This window comes from Hylobates moloch, unplaced genomic scaffold (assembly GCF_009828535.3).
Source record: "Hylobates moloch isolate HMO894 unplaced genomic scaffold, HMol_V3 SCAFFOLD_8, whole genome shotgun sequence".
NCBI lineage: Eukaryota > Metazoa > Chordata > Mammalia > Primates > Hylobatidae > Hylobates > Hylobates moloch.
The window spans coordinates 2,989,606-3,008,973 of NW_026652283.1; the positions used below are offsets into that span (position 1 = coordinate 2,989,606).

At 50.0% G+C, this 19,368-nt stretch overlaps 1 protein-coding gene across 1 annotated transcript in view; it reads left to right on the plus strand.

Annotated features, from left to right (window-relative positions):
• TEAD4 (TEA domain transcription factor 4) overlaps positions 1-19,368 on the plus strand; it is a 101,841-nt gene that overhangs the window by 30,179 nt on the left and 52,294 nt on the right. The window contains exon 5 of the mRNA XM_032159323.2: positions 18,769-19,023. Within this exon, the coding sequence (XP_032015214.2) occupies positions 18,769-19,023 (255 nt within the window). The remainder of the gene's footprint in view (positions 1-18,768; positions 19,024-19,368) is intronic.

The following is a 19,368-nucleotide window of genomic DNA, read 5'->3' on the forward strand; positions in this document are numbered from 1 at the left end:
CAATCTCGGCTCACTGCAAGCTCCGCCTCCCGGATTCAAACCATTCTCCTGCCTCAGCCTCCCAAGTAGCTGGGACTACAGGCGCCTGCCGCCACGCCTGGCTAATTTTTTGTATTTTTAGTAGAGACGGGGTTTCACTGTGTTAGCCAGGATGGTCTCGATCTCCTGACCTAGTGATCCGCCCGCCTCAGCCTCCCAAAGTGCTGGGATTACAGGTGTGAGCCACCACGCCCGGCCAGCCTGCCTGTCTTTGAGGCAGCAGCTGATTGAGGGCAAACCCACCCCGAGGCTGAGGAAACAAGTGTGCTGGCTTTGATGGGATTCCAGGGCAAGTGCTTCTGTTAGTTACTGCCGGACTAAATCTATTAATATTTTCAGATCTGCATTTTCCTAGGACACGCCTACTTAAAGTGAAGCCAACTGGTTTGGTTCAGTACTTTTGCCTCCGAAGTACTATATTTTCGTAACTTTTGCTTTATTTTACTTTTTAAATTTTGTATTTATTTATTTCTTAGTATCTCTGTCATGGCAACTTTTGCTTTATTCTAGAACCCTGAAGAAAGGCCCTGAGGAGAAACAGTCTCACTCTCAACCTTAAAAAAAAAAAAGACTAATTTTGAGTAGTTTGGGGTTTACAGAAAACTTGAGCAGAAAGTACAGAGTTCCCGTAGATACATTCTTAGCCCACCCCCAGTCAGTTTCTCCTAGTCTTAACATCTTGCATTTGTTGCAGTTGATGTACATTTGTTGCAATTAATGAGCCAATATCGGCACATTATTATTATTAGAGACAGAGTCTCGCTTTTGTTGCCCAGGCTGGGGTGCAATGGAGCGATCTCAGCTCACCGCAATCTCTGCCTCCCGGGTTCAAGCAATTTTCCTGCCTCAGCCTCTCAAATAGCTGGGATTATAGGTATGCACCACCACACCCAGTTAATTCTGTATTTTTAGTAGAGACAGGGTTTCCCCACGTTGGTCAGGCTGGTCTTGAACTCCCGACGTCAGGTGATCCGCCCGCCTCAGCCTCCCAAAGTGCTGGGATAACAGGCGTGAGCCACCGCGCCCGGCCAGCACATTATTAGAGTCCATAGTTCACATTAGGGTCCCCTGTTGGTGTTGTCCACTCTGGGTTTTGGCACATGGGTAATAATGTGTACCCACCATTACAGTGTCATGCAGAAGAGCGTCACTGTTCCCCACATCCTCCAGGTTCCGTTTATTCATCCCTCCTTCCCACTTCTGGCAACCATTGATCTTTTGACTGTCTCTGTAGTTTTGCCTTTTCTAGAATGTCATATGGTTGGAATCATACACTACGTGGCCTTTTCAGACTGGCTTCTCTCACTAAGTAATACGCATTTGAGTTTCCTCCATGTCTTTTCATAGCTCATTTCTTTTTTTTGAGACAAAGTCTCGCTCTGTCACCCAGGCTGGAGTGCAATGGTGCGATCTCGGCTCACTGCAACTTCTGCCTCCTGGGTTCAAGTGATTCTCCTGCCTCAGCCTCCCGAGTAGCTGGGATTACAGGCACGTGCCACCACGCCCGGCTAATTTTTATATTTTTAGTAGACACACCATTTTGTGTTTCACCAAGATGCCAGGCTGGTCTTAAATTCCTGACCTCAGATGATCTGCCCACCTCAGCCTCCCAAAGTGCTGGGATTACAGGCGTGAACCTCCACGCCTGGTCAGCTCATTTCTTTTTTTTTTCTGAATAGTATTACACCCTGCCACCTTTTGTTTTTGCAAATGGAGGCACTGAGGCCCAGAGAGGGGAAGTGACTGGCTCAAGAGGCACCACGAATCCGTGGCAAAGCTGCGCTTGGAGGCTAATTTGCCTTCCTCTGGGTACCTGTTTCGAGGGGCCTCTGGGCCGGGTGCTGCTCCGGAACTAAACCTGTTTCATCACAGCTTTGTCCAGAGGCTGAGGGGAGGCCAGGGGCAAGGGCTCTGTTCACCACTTGCCTTGACCCACTTCCTGCCTGTGTTGGGTGGGGCCTGCAGACACCTACGCCCCTGATGCGGAAGGGGTTGGGGGCGGGGTTCCCAGCTTCTACCTCCCTGAGAGCTGAGGAGATGGGATGCTGGGTCCAGGCAAGTACTCACCACCCCACTGCCGCCTGGGCCTGGGGGCTGGGTGGGAAGAGACTGCTTGGGTTGGGCCTGGGCTGGGGCCTGCAGCATTTAGGAATCTTATCTCCCTCCGTTGCTCTCCGAGCTTCCCCTCCCACTGGGGACTCCTCCCAGCTGGCCTGCATCCCAGGCCATCTCCACCTACTGAATTTACCTCCCGCCTTGCTAGCCTGCAGGCCTCCTGCTCCTTCCTCTCCGTCCAGCCCTCCATCATCCCTCCTGATGACTACAGGGCAAGGACCGTGAATGTGCGAGGAGCCCCTCTGTGGGCCGGGCTCTGTGCTCCTGTCTGATGGACATGATGGAATTCAATCCTCACGGCCGTTATTTGGGGAGATGGAGATTGCACTGGTGCCTCTTCAGTGGTTGGGAGGACGCTGAGGATTAGAGTAGCTTGCTCAGAACTCCCAGGTCCTTGTGAGGCTGGGCCAGGATCTGAGCTCAGGCGTCTTGAGTCCAGAGCCCAAACGCTAAGTCTCTGCCCCATGGCGCCCCTCTCTCTCTCTCTCTCTCTCTCTCTCTCTCTCTCTCGCTTTCTCTTTCTCCCCTTCCTGCTCTCTCTCCCTTTCTCCCTTCCCTTCTTTTTCCTCTCTTTTGACCAGGCATTGCTCAAGGCTCAAGGGCTCCAGCTCTCTGACTTTTGTTCCAGCATCTCCTTAGCCTGGGAAGGATTGTGGGGCCTCCCCTCCTCTCACCTGCTCCCCGTTCCTGTCCTGAAGCCAGGTGTGATGAAGGCCTCACATCAAAGGATGGCCGGCATGGTGCTGCCGTGCATTGCCTTGCAGGGGCTTTACTTGCTTTTCTCAATCCTCAGTGGCTCTGCAGGCAGGAATGCCCATCCCCATTTGACAGGTGATGAAACAGAAGCTTTGGGGAGGTTCAGTAAGTTGCTGAACAGCTGTGCAACGTAGCTGGTGAGAGGCAGGTTTAACTCAGGTCACAGAACTCTGAGGCATCTTTAACGTGTCCAGGACTTCATGTGGCCTTTCCCTGAGAACGTGTTGCATTTCAGGAGAGGAAGGGGCACTGCTCAGCAAGAGGAAGGGACTCCAGCAGTGGTAGCTCAGGCCCTGGGACACCTAGGTTTTCTTGGTCTTGTTGTCTGAGAAGGGCCCTTTTCTGGCCTTCAGCAGGCCCTGGCCCTTCCAAAAATCACAGTGGGATCTGTTTGTTTCTAACTGAGTACACAGCCTGGCCCAGCCCAGCCCAGCCCAATCCATTTCTCTGCTGGGTTCGTTCCTTCTCCACCAATCCCCTTCCTTCCATCCCTAGGGACTCACCTGCCTGTGACCTGGGGACTCTCCTGGCCTTCTCTTTTCTAGCTATAACCAGGCCCTTTCCTTTGCTCCTGTATTTTGGACCCAGGTCCCATGCAGTCCCTCTTTTCCTTCTATGTCCTCTTCTTTTTGTCTTCTATCTCCTGGTGCACTTTAAACAATTTTTTTGGTGAAATATATGTAACATAAAATTTGCCGTTTGAACTCTAAGTGTGCAGTTCAGTGTCATTAAGGACACTCACAGTTGTGCTGTAGTCTCCTGCTTCCATCTCCAGAACTTTTTCATCTTTCAAAACTGAAACACTGTACCCATTAAACAGTAACTGCCTGTTTTTTTGGTCTTTTGGTGTTTGTTTGTTTTTTTTTTGAGAGGGAGTCTCACTTTATTGCCCAGGCTGGAGTGCAGTGGTGCGATCTTGGCTCGCTGCCTCCAGGGTTCAAGTGATTCTTGCGCCTCAGCATCCTAAGTAGCTGGAACTATAGGCCTGCGCCACCACCCCTGGCTAATTTTTGTATTAGTAGAGACAGGTTTCACCATGTTGGCCAGGCTGATCTCAAACTCCTGACCTCAGGTGATCCACCTGCCTCGGCCTCCCAGAGTGCTGGGATTATAGGCGTGAACCACCGCGCCTGACAATGATTGTTAATGTCATGAATGAAACTCCCCATTCTCCCATCCCCAACCCCTGATAGTCTCTCTTCGGCTGTCTCTATGAATTTGCATATTCTCGGTACTTCATGGAAGTGAAATCACTTGAGATTTGTCCTTTCGTGACTGACTTGTTTCACTTAGTGCAATGTCCTTAAGGTTCATCCATGTTGTAGCCTATGTCAGAATTTCATTCCTTTTTGTTTGTTTGTTTTGGAGATGGAGTCTCACTCTGTTGCCCAGTGTGGAGTGCAGTAGTGTGGTCTCACTGCAACCTCTGCCTCCCCGGTTCAAGTGATTCTTGTGCCTCAACCTCCCAAGTAGCTGGGATTACAGGCGCCTGCCACCATGCCCGGCTAATTTTTGTATTTTTAGTAGAGACAGGGTTTCACCTTGTTGGCCAAGATGGTCTTGAGCTCCTGACCTCAGGTGATCTGCCTGCCTCGGCCTCCCAAAGTGCTGGGATTATAGGCATGAGCCACCGCACCCGGTCTCATTCCTTTTTAAGGCTGAATCATCCTGCATTACGTGGATGCACCATATTTTGTTTATCCATTCCTCTGTTGATGGACATTGGGGCTGCTTCCCCTTTTGACTATCCTGGTGCCTTTTGACATTCTTTGCTTAGGAACAGTAGACAGCACTTCTGCACTATGCTTGGGGCCACTTGAAGCAGCAAAACCACCTGCAAAAAGTGCAGAAGTCATAGCACTAAATAGACCCAGAACAAGACACTTGCAGGAGAGCTGACCCAGGTAGACAAAGCGCGGCGTTGCCGACCTCACCTGGGAGCATGCGCGTCAGTCGGTGAGAATTTGTGGCTGCTCAGTGCACGCTGTGTCCGCGAATGACTGTGAAAGTGCTGGGAGTAGTGATTTGGGGGTTAGAAATTTCAGCAAGTTGGCAAACTTGCAAACACAAAATCTGTGACTATTCTGTGATTAATGAGGACTGACTGTACTTGCATCTTCATAGATGACTCTCCCTCCTTCCCTCCTGAGATGACAGCATCAATCCATTCAGGAAGGCCCAGTCACATCTTAAAGGCTCCATCTCCCAACATTCTTGTGTTGGGGATTAAGTTTTTAACCCACGAACTTTGAGGGTCACATTCATACCACAGCAGCGCCCAATGCGTGTCATATAGTACATGCCCAGTGAACAGTGAGTGAGTGAAGGGCACAGGACTGAAGTACCCGTGCTGAGGTGTTAGGCATGAGAATCAGCAGGGAGAGATCTTTCTGGCAGGGGAGCCTGTTCCTCTGCTCCCTAGGAACAAGCCCTCTCCTGTGTTCATTGAGAGGCATCCAGTGATGGCCATGGAGGTTGGAATTGTGTGGTAGAAAAGTGCAGGGTTGAGATGTAGTTCTAGTCTCAGTTTTAACAGGTTTTGCGGTCTTTGGCAAGTCACTTCACCTCTCAGGGCTTTAGTCTCCTCACTTGTACATTGGAGGGCAGTTTTCTCCCTGCGATTCTTTCCTCACACAAACCCTGGGAACCCTGCCTCTCTCCGCTGGGACCGTCACTGGAGGCTGTGGGAACAGTGGGGTCCATGCAACGAAAGAGACCAAGAGGTCTTTGTGTCTGCAGAGATAAACTTCTCTAGCTCCCCTTAGCCTACCAATCCAGGCTACCCCTCCCTCCAACTCTGCACATCTAACTTGCGTCCCTCATGCTGCAGAGTCAGATCATCCCCCTACCTATTGCCAACAGAAGTGTTTGCAAAATAGGCCGCATGTGGTGGCTCACGCCTGTAATCCCAGCACTTTGGGAGGCCGAGGCGGGTGGATCATGAGGTCAGGAGATCGAGACCATCCTGGCTAACACGGTGAAACCCCATCTCTAATAAAAATACAAAAACAAAAATTAGCCGGGCGTGGTGGCGGGCGCCTGTAGTCCCAGCTACTCGGGAGGCTGAGGCAGGAGAATGGCGTGAACCCGGGAGGCGGAGCTTGCAGTGAGCCGGGATCACGCCACTGCAGTCCAGCCTGGGCGACAGAGCGAGACTCCGTCTCAAAAAAAGAAAAAAGTTAGCAAAATAGGTCAAAGAAGCATAATGGCTGGGCGCGGTGGCTCACGCCTGTAATCCCAGCGGTTTGGGAGGGCGAGGCGGGCGGATGATCTGAGGTCAAGAGCGAAACTCCATCTCAAAAAAAAAAAAAAAAGCATCATGATGGGCAAGAGGCAGCTTGCAGTGGGGAAGGGCTTCAGAGCCACAGACTGAGCCTTGCCTCTTACTGGCTTTGGGCTGGGACACAGCACTTCACCTTGAGGAGCCTCGGCATCTTCACTTGCCAAATGGGGCAGTGCAGCTACCTTAAGGGGAATAGGGGCAGGATTTGAGGAAGATGTAGTCAAGTGCTTTGCCCAGTGCCTGACACAGAGTGGGCGTTCGAAACTGGCACCTCCTAGTGTTAAAGTAGTAAAACGTGTGTCCCTCAGTGTCCTGGGCACCTCGTTGACACCCAGCCCTCCCACAAGTGCTGGGCTGCGTGTATCCGTCCTGCAGGGTCACCTGCCCAGTGCACAGGGGCTTGCACTGTGTGAGGAGGCAGCACAGCCCGCCTGGGACTGCCTGCAGGACAGGTTCTTCTTTCCCGCCCAGGTCCCCTGGCCTCCTCCCTTTGTCTCCCAGCTCCTGAGTTTCCAAGCTTAGTTAGCATGGAAGACAGCAGACAACTGATGGGCCAGAGTAGCATGGCACATTCAGGCAATCAGTGTAGCAGCTCAGGGGCCTCTGGGAACTGGGGCTCAGGGAACCCTTCAGGGTGGAGGGGGCCTCTCACTGCACCCACTTGTGCCCTGCACCTACCTCTACCCAAGCCTCTGCCACTCCATAGCACTTACCTGTTTGCATGTCTGTCTAGTCTCCCATCCCCATCGAAAGTCTGAGCCACAGGAGGGTCTGGACCCTTTTCTCTAGAGTTTAGTCCAAGAACAGGTACTTTAAATAAAGCGTTTGTTGATGGACTGTTGGCAGGAATTAAATTAGTACTGAGGCCCACCCTAAGCAGGGAAGCAGTATGAATAGACTTGTTGCTCAGGAGGTGGTGAGAAGCCCAGGCGTGCTGGAGGGTAGTGGGCATGCGCCTGGAAGAAGGCTGGGGTCTGCTGCCCCTCTTTCCCCTGTCTCATTTTAAGACATGATTTCTCTTAAAATGAAGAGACTTCTTCATTTCTTATTTTGAGAGGTGAAGCCCAGTGACCCCCAAAATCAGGGTGTTTTCTTCCGAATTCTCTGTCTCAGCTCTAGAGGCTGGAGGAGTTGTGAGGGGCTTAGGGATCACAGTGGCTGCGGAAGGCTCTGAAAGGAGGGCTCTGGGAGCGTGAGATGGATCGGACTGGGGAGAGGACATCAGGTGGGCCTGGGGTCTGTTCTGCCTTTTCTTGGGGCACGTCCTTTGCCCTCCCTGAGGCTTGGCCTCTCCATTTGGAACTTGGCATCCTGATTCCCTTCCTGTCCTGAAAGTGTTTTTGGAGGAGCTTACTGTTCTGAGTATTAAGGAGATCTTCATAAAAGCCCATACATTCCTGATCCTTCTGGAAATTCCTGAGTAATTAGCACCTGTGGGCCCTAGGATGGAGCAACCTGCTGTCTTCTGGGGTTGCCCTGGGGGCTACCCTGTAGCTTTTGGGTGGGGCTGAGGCAGAGTCGAGGCTCCTGGGCTGGGCCCTGAGAACCAAGTCTGGGATTATTTTTACTCTTCTCTTCACAGCGCATGGCCCAGCTCCACGATGCCATCTGTCCCCCGCCTCCGGCTCTCCCCTGGCAGGCCCTCCTGGGTCACTGTGGAGCACTTGGGGAAGGAGGAGGAGGCTGTTGCTGGCTTACCCCATTCCATGAGCCGCAGGGCAGGGCGGTGCGTGGGAGGTTTGCCTGGTGGCGGGAGGCAGCTGCCAGTCCCGGGATGTGGGCTGCGGGCAGATAGGAGAAGCTCGCCAGTGACGACTGTGAACCTGGGGTACCAGGGACACGTGGGGCTGGGAGCAACTCCATTTCGGTAACAAATCCTGTGGCCCAGGGCCTTGGATGACCTGCTGCCCTGCTTTTCCTGGGACAGACCCAATCCTAGGGACATGGAGTGCAGGTCCTCAGAAAACCCCACTCATGGGGCAGGGTCTGGCATTAGGAGTCTTTGGTTCTCCCCAGGTGTGTGTTCTGCTGGGCTGCCCTAGGCCCAGCTTCTGCAGGGACTGATGGTGCTCACTTCACCAGGCCAGTCCAGCTCAGCTTGGGTGAAGGAAGGGGAATTCTGAGGAGGAGCAGGGCCCAGAGACCATAGAAGGGGTCAGGTGGGGTAAGGGAGGTGGCAGCCCTCCTTTCCATCTCCTGACATCCTGGCCTCCACTGCACCCTCCACCTGACTCAGGGCATCCATCTGTACTTAGTGTCAGGTCCAGAAGAAAATCTAGGCTACAACCAGCACTTAAGAGGCCTCAGGTATTGAAATGATTAATTAATTATGAATATTAGGCATTAGGGCTTGAGACTTTCTACTTGGCATTGTTGATGGCTTAATAATAACGAAGACAATAAGAAATAGCTCTTATGAGCACTGACTGTGTCAGGCCCCACACTAGATGACATCTCACTATGTCATCTCTCTTGCGGGACAGCCCTCCGGGATGGATCAGTTCCCCAGCCTTCTGAGCAGAGCCACACGTGAAAGTCTGCAAGGTACTTTTAGAGGCCACTGGAGACTTCTGGGATCTGGGGAGGGAGTGTGAACCACCGATACTGCTAGCACAGAAATGACGCTGGATCCCAATGAGGGCATCCTTCTTGTTTTACAGATGAGCAAAATGAGGCCCAGAGAAATGACGTGGTTTGTCTGTGGTTGTGCAGTTAGTGGCAGAACTGGAACCAAAGCCAGGCTCTTGCTTCCCATACATCACACTTCCATTCTACAAGCCTCCAAAATAAGCCCCGAAGGGATTTATGCACAATTCAGGCTCTTTTTCTGGTATGCCAAAATCCAGACATTTCCTGAGGTTTCTTTTGTTTCCCAAAACTAAGCACAGAGCAATCTGTTGTCCCGACAGAGAAATCATTATTCCACAATAACACTTAACAAATATCCTTTCGTTTGTTCATTCTGTGTTCATCAGCTCTGTGCAGTGTGCTGAGGACTTACAGAGGAAGACAGCTGTCCCTGTCCCCATAGTGTCTAAAGTGTGGTGGAGACCCGTCCTTCCTGGGAGATGGGGGCTGGATGTGGAAAGGCAGGAGTCTGCTAAGGTTGGAGTCATCTTCCCAGAGGGAGTGACCTGTGGCTGGATCTTAAGGCTGAGCAAGCGTTGGTCAGGTGAACAAGGAATGAAAGGCAAGTTTCAGGTAGCAGCACTTACACCAGGAGTGGAGAAGGAGCCTAGCATGTTGGGGGGTGATTTGGATGGCTGAGTTTGGGGCTTGGAGGTGGGTTCAAAGAAGGAAGGACAGAGGGTGGGGCCTGTGGGTGGAAGGTATGGCCGGAGAGCAGGGAGCAGCAGATGCAAGCACTAGAAAATCCCATCATGGAGTGTTTAGTGTTACCTTAAGAGCAAAGAAAAGGCACTGAAAATTTTTAGGTAGCGGAATCATGTGATCAGGTTTGCATTTTAGAAAAATCACTCTGGCTGGGGTGAAGAGATTATGGAGCCTGAATGGGGTTGCACCAGTCATGCAGATGTGCATCGCTGGAAGCTTGGATTAGGGCTGTGAGATAGGGTAGATTCAGGAGACATTTAGGCGACAGAAAGACAGGATACGGTCATTAGTTAGATGTGGGAGATATTAATAAGAGGAAAAAGTCAAAGTATAGTCATGTGCTGCTTCACGAAGGGGATGCGTGCTGAGAAATGTGTCTCTTGGCGATTTCATCCTTGTGCAACCATCATAGAGCGTCCTTACACAAACCTAGATGCTACAGCCTATGACACACCCAGGCTGTGTGGTACAACCTATTGCTTCTGGGCTATAAATCTGTACAGCGTGTGACTATACTCAGTTCTATAGGCAATTATAACACAATGGTAACTGTAAGTGTTAGTATTTGTATATCTCAACATACCTAAACATAGAAAAGGTATAGTGAAAATAAAACATAAAAGATAACAAATGGCACACCTGTATGGGGTACACCATGAATGGAGCTTGCAGGACTGGAGGCTGCTCTGGGTGAGTCAGTGAGTGAGTGGTGAGTGAATGTGCACTACTGTAGACTTGACCGTACACTACTGTACACTAGGACGTTACTGATACTACTGTAGACTTTATAAAAACAGATACTTAGGCTACACTAAATGTATTTAAAATGTTTTTTCTTCAAGAATATATTAACTTGGCTTTCTGTAACTTTTTTACTTTATAAACTTCTTAATTTTTTGATTCTTTTATAATAACACTTAACTTAAAACACAAACACCTTATGCCTGTAATCCCAGCACTTTGGGAGGCCAAGGCGGGCAGATCACGAGGTCAGGAGATTGAGACCATCCTGGCTAACACGGTGAAACCCCGTCTCTACTAAAAATACAAAAAAATTAGCCAGTCATGGTGGCAGGCACCTGTAGTCCCAGCTGCTGAGGAGGCTGAGGCAGGAGAATGGCATGAGCCCGGGAGGTAGAGCTTGCGGTGAGCCAGGATTGCGCCACTGCACTCCAGCCTGGGTGACAGAGCAAGACTCTGTCTCAAAAAAAAAACCCAAAAACACAAATACATTGTACAGCTGTACAAAAATATTTTCTTAATTTATATCTTTATTTTATAAGCCTTCTTCTGTTTACAAAATCTTGTTTTTTTTTTTTTTTTTTTTTTTTTTTTTTTTTTTTTTTTTTTTTTTTTTTTTTTTTTGAGACGGAGTCTCACTCTGTCCCCCAGGCTGGAATGCAGTGCCACAATCTCGGCTCACTGCAACCTCTGCCTCCCGGGTTTAAGCGATTCTCCTGCCTCAGCCTCCCGAGTAGCTGGGATTACAGGTGCGCACCACCATGCCTGGCTAATTTTTGTATTTTTAGTAGAGACAGGGTTTCACCATGTTGGCCAGGGTGGCCTCGATCTCCTGACCTCGTGATCCACCTGCCTTGGCTGTTTTTTTACTTTTTTTTTTTTTTTTTTTTTGAGACGGAGTCTTGCTCTGTCACCCAGGCTGGAGTGCAGTGGTGCGATCTCGGCTCACTGCAAGCTCCGCCTCCCGGGTTCACGCCATTCTCCTGCCTCAGCCTCTCCGAGTAGCTGGGACTACAGGCGCCCGCCACCATGCCCGGCTAATTTTTTTGTATTTTTAGTAGATACGGGGTTTCACTGTGGTCTCGATCTCCTGACCTCGTGATCCGCCCACCTCGGCTTCCCAAAGTGCTGGGATTACAAGCGTGAGCCACCACTCCCAGCCTGTTTTTTTACTTTTTAACTTTGTTGTTAAAAACAGACATATCAGCCGGGCGCGGTGGCTCACGCCTGTAATCCCAGCACTTTGGGAGGCCGAGGCAGGTGGATCACGAGGTCAGGAGTTCAAGACCAGCCTGGCCAACAACATGGTGAAACCCTGTCTCTACTAAAAAAATACAAAAAATTAGCCAGGCATGGTGGCAGTTGCCTGTAATCCCAGCTCCTTGGGAAGATGAGGCTGAGAGTTGCTTGAACCCGGGAGGCAGAGGTTGCAGTGAGCTGAGATCGCGTCACTGCATTCCAGCCTGGGTAACAAGAGCAAAACTCCATCTCAAAAAAATAAAAAAAAATAATAAAAACAGAGACAAACGCACACATTAGGCCTGCACAGCGTCAGGATCGTCAGTATCACTGTCTTCCACCTGCATGTCCTGCCCCACTGGAAAGCCTTTATGGGCAGTAACTTGCATGGAGATATCATCTCCCAGGGTAACAGTGTCTTTTTCTGGAATGCCTCCCGAAGGGCCTGCCTGAGGCTGTTTTACAGTAATTTTTTTTTTATAAGTAGAAGGAGTACACTCTAAAATGATGATAAAGGCTGGGTGCTGTGGCTCACACCTGCAATCCCAGCCCTTTGGGAGGTCGAGACGGGCCGATCACCAGAGGTCAGGAGTTCGAGACCAGCCTGGCCAACATGGGGAAACCCCGTCCCTACTAAAAATACAAATACAAAAATTAGCCGGACGAGGTGGCGGGTGCCTGTAATCCCGGCTACTCGGGAGGCTGAGGCAGGAGAATCGCTTGAACCTGGGAGGCAGAGGTTGCAGTGAGCCCATATTGCACCACTGCACTCCAGCCTGGGCAAAAAAAGCTCAAAAAAAAAAAAAAAAAAAGATATATTGGGACTTCATTCAGTTTCTTGCCATACAACTCCTAAAATCCTTGCAATCTTCAAAACGATGTGTCTTTTTATATGCTAATGAGTGGATTTAGGACTTGCAGTCCCTAGGTAGCTTCAGGATGGGAACAGACTCCAGAAAGACCAGGGGCAGGATTAGAGGGGTGGAACCTTCAGCCACACCCTCCAACCTCAGGGAGGCCAGAGGGGCTGAAGGTCAAGTTGATCACCAGTGGCCAGTGGTTTAATCAGTCATGCCTATGTAATGAAGCCACCATAGACTCCTAGAAGGACTGGGTTCGAGGAGCTTCCAGAAAGCTGAACACGTGGAGGGACCTGAAGGGTGGCGTACCCAGGAGAGAACATGGAAGCTTCTCGAACCTTCCCACGTGCCTTGCCCTATGCGTCTCTATCCTTTGTGAGATCCTTTAGAATAAACTGGTAAAGGTAGGTAGTGTTTCTCTGAGTTCTGTGAGCTACTCTGGCAGGTTAATGATCCTAAGAAGAGGGTTGTAGGAACCCCATCTATGGCTGGTGGGTCAGAAGCACAGGTAAAACAACCCAGGGCATGGGATTGGCATCGAAAGTCGGGAGGCGGTCCTGTGAAACCGAGCCCCCACCCTGTGGGATCTCCTGGCTTCAAGCAATCCTTCTGCCTCTCCGCCTCCCAAAGTGCTGAGATTATAGATATGAGCCACCATGCCCAGCCCTGTTTTTCTCAGTGAAGCTCTTCGATTGGTAAATTCTCTATTTTTGTCTAAAAATGCCTTTATTTAATCTTAACTCTTTTTTTTTTTGAGACGGAGTCTCGCTCTGTCGCCCAGGCTGGAGTGCAGTGGCGCTATCTCGGCTCACTGCAAGCTCCACCTCCCGGGTTCACGCCATTCTCCTGCCTCAGCCTCTCTGAGTAGCTGAGACTACAGGCGCCCGCCACCACACCCGGCTAATTTTTTGTATTTTTAGTAGAGACGGGGTTTCACCGTGGTCTGGATCTCCTGACCTCGTGATCCGCCTGCCTCGGCCTCCCAAAGTGCTGGGATTACAAGCCTGAGCCACCGCGCCCGGCCTAATCTTCACTCTTGAATGATTTTTTGTTTGGGTTTTAAATTCAAGATTAACAGATATTTTCTTTTAACAACTTGGTGATGTTATATTGAGTCTTCTAGTGTTACTGTTACGAAGTTTGCTATCAGTTTGTTATTATTATTGTTTTTGAGACAGAATCTCCCTCTGTCGCCCAGGCTGGAGTGCAATGGCACAATATGGGCTCACTGCAACCTTTACCTCCTGGGTTGAAGCGATTCTCATGCCTCAACCTCCCAAGTAGCTGGGATTACAGGCGCCCACGACCACGCCTAGCTAATTTTTGTCTTTTTAGTAGAGACGAGGGTCTCACTATGTTGCCCAGGCTGGTCTCAAACTCCTGGCCTCAAGAGATCCACCTGCCTTGGCCTCCCAAAGTGCTAGGATTACAGGCATGACCCACCACACCAGACCAAGAAGTTCAATATCAGTTTAATAGTCCTTCCTTTCTAGATAATCTGCCTTTTTCACTCTCCATGCTTTTAAGATATCTGTTTTGAGTATTCTGCAGTGTCCCTATGTGATGTGTTCCTTTTATTTGAATTTATCCTGGTTAGGATTCAGCATGGTTCCTGAATTATTGGAGTCGTCTCTTCTATTCATCTGGAAAATTGCCTGCTGTTATCTCTTCAAGTGTTGCTCTACTGTATTTATTTTCTATGTTCTCTTTTTCTGGAATTCTGATGTTGAATTGCCTTATTCTGTTCTCCTTGCTCTTTACTGTCATTTAAAAAATACATCTGGGTAATTTCCTCAGCTCTGTCTTCCAGATTCTTACTTCTTTATCTAGCTGCATCTAACTTGTTAATCCCAACCATTGAGTTTTTAATTTCAATGAGTAAAATGTTTGATGTAGTTCTTTTTCCAGCCTACTTTGTATTTTTGATAGTATCTTGTTCTTTCCCATATTTACAGTTCCTTATTTAGGTCAATAATCATTTAAACATAATCTCTTCAGAGATTTTCAGCCTGGGACCACTGTTTATTTTTAAGAATTGGCTGGAGGTTACTAGGCGATATAAAATTCAAATTTCAAATCCATTAAAGGGTTGGCCGTTGGTTGCAAATTCTTTTTTTTAAGAATTCTTTTTTATATCTAGAATTTGGGCTAAGACAGAGAATCTTTTTTTTTTTTTTTTTTTTTTTTGAGATGGAGTCTCTGTTGCCTAGGCTGGAGTTCAGTGGCGTGATCTCAGCTCACTGCAACCTCTGCCTCCCAGGTTCAAGTCATTCTCTTGCTTCAGCTTCCCGAGTGGCTGGGATTACAGGTGTGTGCCACCATGCCAAGCTAATTTGTGTGTTTTTAGTAGAGATGAGGTTTTGCCATGTTGGCCAGACTGGTCTTGAACTGCTGACCTCAAGTGATCTGCCCGCCTCGGCCTCCCAAATTACTGGGATTACAGGCATGAGCCGCTTCGCCTGGCCCAGAGAATGCCTGGCCCAGAGAATCTTCGCTGCCATATTTTGTCAGTGTTCTACTGGTTCTCTGAGGATTTAGGTATAGTTCCCAGTTTCAGCTTCTCTGCATCTCTTAGGTCTAAGGTCTCATCTCTGAGCAGCCATTAAAACCCAGTTGGGGCCGGGCATGGTGGCTCACTCCATGGGAGGCCAAGGAGGGAGAATTGCTTGAGGCTGGAAGTTCAAGACCAGCCTAGGCAACATAGTGAGACCTCTACAGTAAATACATAATCTCTACAATAAATAAATAATTAGCCGGGCATGGTGGTGCGTGACTAGAGTCCCAGCTACTCAGGAGGTTGAGGCAGGAGGATCTCTTGAACCCATGAGTTCAGTGCTGTACTAAGCTATGATCTTGCCAGTGCACTTCAGCCTAGGCAACAGAGCAAGACCCTGTCTCTAAAAAATAAAAAAAAGTAAAAATTTAAAGTGATGAAAAATAAAAAACCAGCTTCCTCATTACTAAGGGAGCTTTGCTCAGTCGTTTCTAAATTTATTTATAGAGTGAGAGTTTTAAAATCATCTTATCTACTATATTGCCAGAAATTAAAGTTGACAACTCTTTTAAGTAGTTTGTTTTGGGCTGGGCATGATGGCTCACGCCCGTGATTTCAGCACTTTGGGAGGCCGAGGTGGATGGATCACCTGAGGTCAGGAATTTGAGACCAGCCTGGCCAACGTGGCGAAACCCCGTCTCTACTAAAAATACAAAAATCAGCTGGGTGTGGTGATGTGTGCCTGTAATCCCAGCTACTCAGTAGGCTGAGGTGAGAGAATTGCTTGAACTTGGGAGGCGGAGGTTACAGTGAGCCGAGATTGCACCACTGCCCACCAGCCTGAGTGAAAGAGCAAGACTCCGTCCCCTCACAAAAAAAACAAAGTTTGTTTTGGAAGTATGGAAAAATGTTTTCATGTTCAGGATAGAATCAAGACCAGAATTTCTGGTAAGAGAATAAGCTAGTTTATTCCCGATCAAGCGACTCTGCCCCCAGACAAACTCTCATGAAAACTTATTTTAACAGCCACAGAGACAACAGGTGACACTTGTTACACTAAAAAGGCCAGTGACTCTGAAGGGCTGAGAACAAGACCTTGGCCTGCACCTTGGCCTCACTGCGCGACCTTGGGCACGTCCTTAGGCCTCTGGGCCTCAGTGCCCTTTTCAGCAAGCTGAAGGAGCTGGCTTAGGTTTCCTAGGGGTGGTTCCTGCTCTTTTTTTTTTTTTTTTTGAGACAGAGTCTTGCTCTGTTGCCCAGGCTGGAGTGCAGTGGCGCCATCTTGGCCCCCTGCAACCTCTGCCTCCCAGGTTGAAGTGATTCTCTGGCCTCAGCCTCCTGAGTAGCTGGGATTACAGGCACCCGCCATCATGCGCGGCCAATTTTTTTATTTTTAGTAGAGATGGGGTTTCGCCATGTTCACCAGGGTGGTCTCGAACTCCTGACCTCAGGTGATCCACCTGCCTCGGCCTCCCAAAGTGCTGGGATTACAGGCGTGAGCCACTGCGCCCGGCCGGTTCCTGCTTTACGTGTCAGTGTCTCTGACCTCTTTCCCACTGCATGTCTGTGCCAGCTGCTTTGCCAAGCTCCTTTTGACCTCTCCTCCTGGGATGTGCCTCCCACACTTAGCCCCTGCCTTCCCTCTATCCTCACCCCCTCCCTCACGGTGCCTCTCTGTGAAGGAAATTGTCCTTCTCACAGGCCATGGGTGGGAGATGAGAGGTTTGACGGTGTGGAGGGGAATGATAAGCGAGGAATGCTCTGGGAGGTCCCACTTCAGAGGATCCGAGGTGGAAGTGGTGGAACTCAGGGGTTTAGACCCCCAGCCTGGAATTGGGCTGCTGGACTGCATTGCTCCTCAAGGATAGTGGGGGAGAAGGGATGGGCAATGTGTGTGATGGGGTGAGGTCCTCCTTTACAAGTGGACTCAGTGGCTGGGATGGAGAGAAGTTGGGGGCTCTGGGAGGGCTGTAGGAGGTATGTGGTTCCCACCTGGTACTCATAACCCAAAAACTGCCTTAAGATTGCTGGTATGTCCTGCTCCTTCACAAGCCCCTGAGAACTGTGTTTGGAAGCTTACAGCTTGGGTGGCTGGAGCCAAGAGGTCACTGGATTCGTCTCATGTTGGGGGAAGGTGGGCTTGTGGCCAGGCAGCAGAAAGTCGATCGTGCCATTGCTCCAGTGTGTGAGGAGCTGCCCAGACTGTTTCTTTTAGAAAGAGCCTGAGTCGGGAAGGGAACAGGAGAATAGTGACCTACATTATATTGTATATGCATTTTAAAAAATTTTTCATTGTGGTTAAAAAAGACCACAAAATGTGCCATCCTAACCCTTTTGAAGTATACAGGTTGGTAGTGTTAAGTATATTCACATTGCTGCACAGCAGATCTCCAGAACTTCTTCATCGTGCAAAACCGAAACTCTGTACCCCTCAAGTCACAACTCTGTATCTTTCTCCCACGAGCCCCTGGTAACCACCATTCTACTCTCTGTTTCTATTTGACCACTTAAGAAATTTTTTTTTTTAAATTTTTAGTAGAGATGAAGTCTTGCTAACTCCTGGACTCAAATGATCCTCCTGCCTCAGCCTCCGTAAGTGCTGGGATTACAGGTGTGAGCCGCTGCACCCTGCCAACTACTTTACGTTTATTTTATTGTATTTATTTATTTTGAGACAGAGCCTTGCTCTGTCACCCAGGCTGGAGTGCAGTGGCACAATCATGGCTCACTGCAGCCTTGACTTCCCAGGTTCAAGTGATTCTCCCCCCTCACCCTCCAGAGTAGCTGGGACTATAGGTGCAAGCCAGCACACCTGGCTAATTTTTTTTTAATTAATTTTTTGTAGAGATGGGGTCCCCCTATATTGCCTAGACTGGTCTGAAACTCCTGGGCTCAAGGGATCCTCCTGCCTCAGCCTCCCAAAGTGCTGGCAGTATAGGCATGAGCCACTGTGCCTGGCCTATTGTGACTGCTTAGATACCTCGTCAGTGGAACCATGCGGTGTTTGGGTTGTTTTGTAACTGGCGTGTTTCAACTCAGCATAATGTCCTAAAGGTCTGTCTGTGCTGCAGCACGTGTCCCGGTTGCCTTGCCTTTTAAAGCTCCTATTTCACTGTAGGTATAGACCACATTTTGTTCATCCATTCATCCATTGATGGACACTACCTTTTGGCTCTTGTGAATAATGCTACCATGAACATGAGTGTACACATATATCTTTGAGACCCTGCTTTCAGTTTGTTTGGGTATATACCCAGATATTGGGTCATATGGTCTTGCTCTGTCACCCAGGCTGGAGTGTAGTGGCGGGATCTCGGCTCACTGCAACCTCCGCTTCCCAGATTCGAGTGATTCTCCTGCCTGAGCCTCCTGAGTAGCTGTGATTACAGGTGCCCGCCACCACACCTGGCTAATTTTTGTACTTTTAGTAGAAACGGGGTTTCACCATGTTGGCCAGGCTGGTCTTGAGTTCCTGACCTCAAGTGATCTGCCTGCCTCAGCCCCCCAGAGTGCTGAGATTACAGGCGTGAGCCCCAGCGCCCGGCCTGCACCATTTTGCATTCCCACCAACAGGATCCAGGATTTTGCATGCTTCTTGCCCGGGGTTGATTTAACGTCAGTGCATCCCTGGCACTGCGTCCTTGTCTCCTACTTCTCAGCCCTTGTCTAGGTTCCTTGATATCAGGGAGTGTCTAGGTCATTGTGCTCATTCGACAGCTGGGAAGACGAGCTCTCCAGAGGGGAAATGACCTGTTCAAGACCCCAGGCCTGATTCTCACAGATCTTTCACTTCACGCTTTGCTTCCTGAGCAACTGATTTGGGCTCTGGCACTCCCCGGAGTGCCTTCATCCCACGGCCTACACAGTTCTTCCACTTCTCACCCGGGCTGTGGTTCCTGTCCCCACAGGTCCAACGGGCGCTTCTCCAAGCGGAGCCTTGGAGGGCAAGGCCGGCACCATTACCTCCAACGAGTGGAGCTCTCCCACCTCCCCCGAGGGGAGCAACGTCTCTGGGGGCAGTCAGGCACTGGACAAGCCCATCGACAATGACGCAGAGGGCGTGTGGAGCCCGGACATCGAGCAGAGTTTCCAGGAGGCTCTGGCCATCTACCCGCCCTGCGGCAGGCGCAAAATCATCCTGTCGGACGAGGGCAAGATGTACGGTAAGGAGCCCGTCAGGTTCAGCCCTGCACCTGAGGCTGAGGCAAGGGGCCGGCACCAGACACTTGGGGTTCCTGCCGGGCCACAGAAGGGGATGACCACTTGGGGCTTTGTCGGGTGGACACTGCTTTCTTCCTTCTGGGCTCCCAAGGGATGGGGGCATCTGAGGAGAAGCCTGTGAGGGGGTGTGGAGGGTGGGGCCCCTGGCGGCGAGCAGAGGTGGGAGTGGGAATCTTGGAAAGGGCGAGTCTGGGTGGGGTAGAACGTCCCCCCCAGAGCAGGTGGGGAGCACCCCACAAGCTGTACCCCAGCCGGTGCCTGACCAGCAGGCTGCCCACTTTGGCTGT